The sequence below is a fragment of the Phalacrocorax aristotelis genome, chromosome 1 (genome assembly GCF_949628215.1).
Source record: "Phalacrocorax aristotelis chromosome 1, bGulAri2.1, whole genome shotgun sequence".
NCBI lineage: Eukaryota > Metazoa > Chordata > Aves > Suliformes > Phalacrocoracidae > Phalacrocorax > Phalacrocorax aristotelis.
Genome location: NC_134276.1, coordinates 150,523,813 through 150,529,812, shown reverse-complemented (window position 1 = coordinate 150,529,812; position 6,000 = coordinate 150,523,813). Strand labels below are relative to the sequence as shown.

Genomic DNA, 6,000 nt, shown 5'->3' with positions numbered 1-6,000 from the left:
ATTATGGCTACAGGATTAGAATTAGGACTTGCTATCTTTGAAGTTTGCGCTTCCTGGTATCTGCTCAACATGTTCTTTTCACTGAATCTGCAAGAACCGTAAGCAATTTGGTAACAAAATGGAAGCAGAATACAACTTGCTCTCTATGAGCTACTTAGTGTAGGAAAAGTCTAGCAGCTCCGTAGGCGTGAGCCTCTTGGGGTTATTCACTTGTGTATAAAGAAAGTAGCTCTTGACTTTTTTCTTTTAATATTGATTTAGAGCCTTTCCCAAGGAATGTGAGCAAATCCCCCCACCCCTTGCCCCTACAAATCACACTCTTACAGTAGAGAAAGGCCAGATGTACGGGGGTGGGGGCAACTGTTCGAATCATTACAACCATACGAATTGAAACCTGTATCCTAATTTACACTGAAGAACCATCACAGATGAGGCTCCTGAGTTGTGCCTGCATCCATGCACATAGTAAAGAAGAGTATATACTCATTTATGGATTACGGATCGGGTTCTCTGCGCCCTTGACAGACATGCCTCCTCAGCAACAACTTTGGTCTCCTAAACTGTAGTAAACTGGCACTTCAGCAGCAGATGCTAATAAAAATATACATAAAATTTCTTCCAGTCATTTATTGTAATTGATTTAAAACCTCATGTGTCTTCTGCCAAATGTGAAAACATTTTGAAGTCATACAAATACAAGTGACACAACAATTCTAAATACATAGTCCATGGTGCAATAAAATGAAATCCGCACATAGTAGGGATCATCCATTTTATTTTCTTTAGAAATGGATCAATGAAATCATTGTGCTCCAGGAACGCACTAAAAAAATTTAATAGGACTTGTACACCAGGTAGCCTCCCCCTTAACAAAGTTGTACATTGCTTAGAATAATGCAGTTTGGATCTGAATAATGGAAACATGAATCCAGTGCCACCCCAGAGCTACACTGATAGCAAACATTCACAAACAAACCCTCCCCCGTGATTCTTCAAAACACCTGCAAAGTCCCATTCCTACAGCTAGCTAAAAATATTCTTGTTAAAATAGAAAAAGCTTTCTCTACAAAAATTTTGGGGAAAGTCGTGACATTTCATCTAAATTGCTTTGCAGTCAACGATGTACGATGATAGATCAGTCTTCCCAAGACCTTTACTTTCCAAGATTTCACCCGCATTTTCACGTTCCTAAAAATAGTCCAACATTGCCACCATGTGGTCAGAGATGGGCACGTTCACCGTGACAGTTGCATATGACACGTCTCCGAGAAAATCCATGACAAATACCTAGTCAATGGATGACCACGCTGCGAGTGAAAAAGGAAACTGAATTTTGAGAACTGAGTCCGTATGCAGGGAAACCAATTCTAAGTATGGACCAATATAAGAAAAATAATTTAAGATATTTTGTGATTAAATCTTCAGTATTGTGACACTCCCCTCCCTAAAGGCACAATCCTTTTCCTCTCACTTCTTTCTCAGTACAGCATGTACTTACCAACAAGCAAAATCTATGTGTATGCAAAATGCCTAAGACCATTTGTTTCTTTAAACATAAATGTACTTGCAAATATTGAAACCTTTTTCCTAGAGTTCAGGAAGCAATAGAAATTGAATTTTAAAATAATCTTTCACATGGACTTTTTCATTGCCGCCTTTCTCACACTGAAGAGATATGCTTCATAAATAATATTTAAGAAGTTGTCATCATTCTGAAAAACAAAACAGGTAATTGTTAGTGGACGATAGGTGTTCTTCAGTAAAGAGATTAGGAGTTTCTTCCATTTCATGGATGAAATACTTTTCAATCTTATTCTATTTTAAAAAGGGAGCAATAGGAAGGCTATTTCCTTTACCAAATACATGCATTATTTCCAAGCCTTGCTAACAGCCTTAGAAGAACTGGATGTGAATATAAACCGTACTGCAACAGACATGACTGTATCTCTAGAAGAAGTAACGAGTACACAGAAAGAAGATTTTCCAAACTCACAGTGGATTTACCTTGCGTCCACTATTCTTGAATGATATCGCAGTAACGACACAATTGTGTAATTTCTTCCCTCTGCCCTCATTTACCTAGGGATTTCCTTAAGTAGTCTTCTCCACTAGGTCAGTGATAATTCTAAGCATGTCTGACGGGAGAGTGAAACACCGTGGGTTTTGATCCTACACTAAATCCTACCTGGGCAAATCCTTGTACCTTGTTTAGCTCTTTGGGCTTAATGCTCCTAAACTGATGCTGCTCCTTTTGCTCTGATGCTTGTTTAACTTTTTCATTCTGAAGATCATTTTGCAAGAATGGGTCAACACGCGTTAAGGAACAATGTCCTAAGTAGGTCACATAAATTCATGAAGATAATTAAGATACTATTTGAGGAAAATCAGGAGTATAAAATGGTAGTTTTATATATTGTACAGTAACAGGTAAGAAACTGGCAGTAATTTCCAGGTAACTGTTAATCCTAACTACCACCAATGACAGCAGGGTCAAATATACAAGTACAATTTCAGAGGGTAAAATGCAACTTTCCTTGAGTAGTTTCCTTTTTAACTTCATATATGCTTTTCCTACTATCCAGATACTCAAAGTGTGTAAAGATAGGATAATGTGATACTTTTAATTTTTAACACCAAACTAAAAATACAGGGAAAAATGAGAATTCGTTAAAGATAGTACTTTCTTTCTGGGTCTCTAATTTCAATAATGTTTTAAGTGAGTAACTTCAAAATTCCAATAATTACTTTTATTTTTATTCCAAAGCCATACAGGCACATAGTTTTGGCCTACAAATTGGACCCTTAAACCTGTGTCTCTTTTCCTTATGCTTTATAGCCAGGTCTTTAGTTATAAACCTCTCCTCAACCTCTACTCTTCAGATATTCATCACAAGACAAGTTAAGGAAAAAAATAATTCATAATCACTCACATCATCCCAGAGCAGTAAACAATCATCTCATACATAATGTTGCTAATGCTTTGTCTCATTTAAACCTGATTAACTGCAGCAAGAGGGATTTTAGCATTTGAACCACAGTATTACATTGAATAGAGTGAACTAGCATATTTTTAGGCTATCTAACCCGTATTTTGAAGTTGTTTACACCCATCCTGCAATTTTAATTGCCCATCTGAATTCCTCTTACTGCTAACATGCATCTCTGAAATATATGACAGCTAGGACAATCACCTATTCTTCATCCTTAGCTAAAAATATAATAGATATTTCTCTGGCTCATAGGCCAACCTTATGAAGCCTTCGGTCATATTTGTTCGTCTCCATCAAATTTATCTTTCCTGAATCCAAAACCAGATGCATTATTCAAAATGCAGTTAAGCCAGCAGCGTGTAAGGCAGGGCCATGCCATAGTGCTCTGTTAACATTCAACTATAAGTAGCACAACTTCCATCATATATTCTAACTACTCATTTAGCCTCTAGACCGATGGATGCAACTGATTATAGGCTGTTTGTATCAAAATGGGAATCAGATTTTAAACAAAGTAGGAGAATCCTTGGTGCTTTACCTGGATCAGGTGTAGAAGTGTTTCCTGCAGCTGCATCTTTGTCATTGAGCTGCTGTTGACCGCAGGTGGCTCTGGGGTTTGCAATGGCAGGAGAAGGCCAGCTGAGCTAGCAGCAGGTTCTTGGCTTGCTGCTGTTAACCGCCCACTTTCGCTTGCTTTTGGTGGAGCAGGTGTGGACTGAGTGAACACCATTGGGGACATCAACAAGGTAGGAGTCACAGTGGCAGGAATACGTTGAGGTGAGATTACCTGTCCATATAAAAATAAAGTCATCAATTAAACCTATCTACTTATTTCTATGGGAATAAAGATGGTGAAGACTGCAGGCTGACTGGCAACAGGTACAGAGTGTGCTGGAAATTGATACAGTTATGTGAAACTTCAGTTCAGGACCACCTATATGATCTATTTCCAGATTAAAAGGTCTTCCATGCAATTTGATATTGCACCAATGGATTCAAGTGAGATTAAGTCTATCTGATCAGCAAACAATCTTAGGACAAGAGCATTTTACTATAGAAATCAGACTACTATTAAATATCACCATTCAGAGAATGCAGCTGTAAAGTCTTCTTCATAGAGACAGTAAGTCATCTCTGACAATATACTTATATGCAAATATCACCATTAAAGACTACTGTATCTAATTGAAGAATATTCTACCTAACACTAGAAAGTATTTTCCAGTTATAACTTTCTAATTGCTTTATAAATATATATATGTACATGTTTTTCTCATTTTACTTAAGGAGAAGGGAAAGAAAACAGATTAAGTGATTTATCTAAAGAGCCACAGTGAGCTGGTGGCACTGTCAGAAACACAGCTGACTCCTAACCAACACCCAGCTGACAAAACCAAAAAGGCCCTCAAAGAGGAGGAAAACCTTGTTGCTGCAGTAGTTCTGCAAGTTCCCTCAGTATCATATCCATGCCAACCTGCAAAGACAGGTGTCAAAGAATTTTTCCGGTTAAATTTCACAATGCATCTTGGAACCGTAGAACATGCAGGACTAGCAAATACCATCAAATATAATATACAACATAATGGAAAGTTTATTTACTCAGTTTGCAGATATTAGCACTCTCTCCAGGTAATTCTAGTAATAAAACTGAATCCTAATCAGCCATCTCCTCGCTATTCAAGTATCTGATCTTTTTTTTGAAGAACAGAACATACAAAGGAATTTATATGAGCTCACCAAAGCTCCCCTCTTTCGGAATGGAGTGTGATTTATTGCTCCTGTACAAAGGTGAAAAGCTACTGAATCGCTTCACTCTGTGTCCTGGGTTACACTTCAATTTTGAAGAAAGATTAAAATTAAGAAAATAAAACTGAAGTTTATCTCCTAGGTATGCAAAATAATGGAGTTTAATATTAAAGAACATTTATATTTTTGTAGCTTGTCTTACTCCTACTTTTGATTGTTCTGCCCAAGAGATTTCTGAACAATGTTAGATAGGCTACAATACAAAGAGAGGTAGAAAGAAATGAGGAGGACTGATATCTCATGCTATTTTACACAATACGTAAGGAAGCAGGAAGACTAGGGCTCAGGAGAGACTCATGGACATTAAAAAGCATGAAATAAGCACCCAATGCAAAAATCTCCCAGTTCACATTTTAGGTAAATACTGTTTCTGTTTCTCAGATGTAGAGTACTACTTAAAAATGAAACTCTTGACCTACAGCTTCTTTCCTGCCCCATGACACGTAATCATAGCAACAATCATTAAGGTCTGTGTTACGAGCTCCTGAATGAGTTAAAGTATTCCCATCTCATTGTAGGTTTGCTTCAGACAATAAGGGAGTGCATATGTTTGTGCACCTATGCTTGAAGAACAATCTTAATTTCTGAAGAAAACCAATGTAATTCCAGAGTTACATCCTTCTGTGGAGTGAGACCTTCAGACTGCGCACAGATGTTCTCCTGTGAGAAGATTGTTCTCCTGCCTGTGGAAGACTGACTACCTCCAGATGCTTATCACAACGCTTCTCCTCTACTCATCCATGCAGCTGAAGTAACTTCTCTTTAATTTACCTCAAGCAAAATTGGCAGGGTTTGCTTAAACCAGATGATTGTTCCTAATGTGGTTTACACAACACATACACAAACTGCTTTCCAAGGGCCGGAACCTCCAGCAAAGGGATGGCAGTGAGCAGCTGGAGGAGATAAAACTGTCCCACTAATATAGCTGAATCTACGACAGACCATGTCAAAGACCTAGATGACACATCCTTCAAAATCAAAAGACATTTCTCTCTAGAGTCCAAGGCAAATAAAAAAACCTGAGACAAACTGTGCTCTTAATAATATAGAGTTACTACTGTCAAACATGTATAATGTTGTGGTTCAAAAGACATATGAAAAATTATTTGTTTTCCCTGGATGGAAACGGCTTTTTGGTAGGACTTGCCAGGCATATGGAAGCTATACGGAATAAGCAATATTGCCATCTACTGGTGACACAGCT

General features: G+C 37.8%; 1 protein-coding gene across 1 annotated transcript in view; it reads right to left on the bottom strand.

The window, feature by feature from the left end:
• Nucleotides 1-758: 758 nt before the first annotated feature.
• Nucleotides 759-6,000, bottom strand: part of DCP1B (decapping mRNA 1B) — a 46,930-nt gene continuing 41,688 nt past the window's right edge. Inside the window, exons 8-9 of the mRNA XM_075115721.1 lie at nucleotides 3,529-3,777; nucleotides 759-1,712 (exon numbers count right to left, since the gene is read on the bottom strand). Coding sequence (XP_074971822.1) covers nucleotides 1,632-1,712; nucleotides 3,529-3,777 — 330 coding nt within the window. The 3' untranslated portion in view covers nucleotides 759-1,631. The remainder of the gene's footprint in view (nucleotides 1,713-3,528; nucleotides 3,778-6,000) is intronic.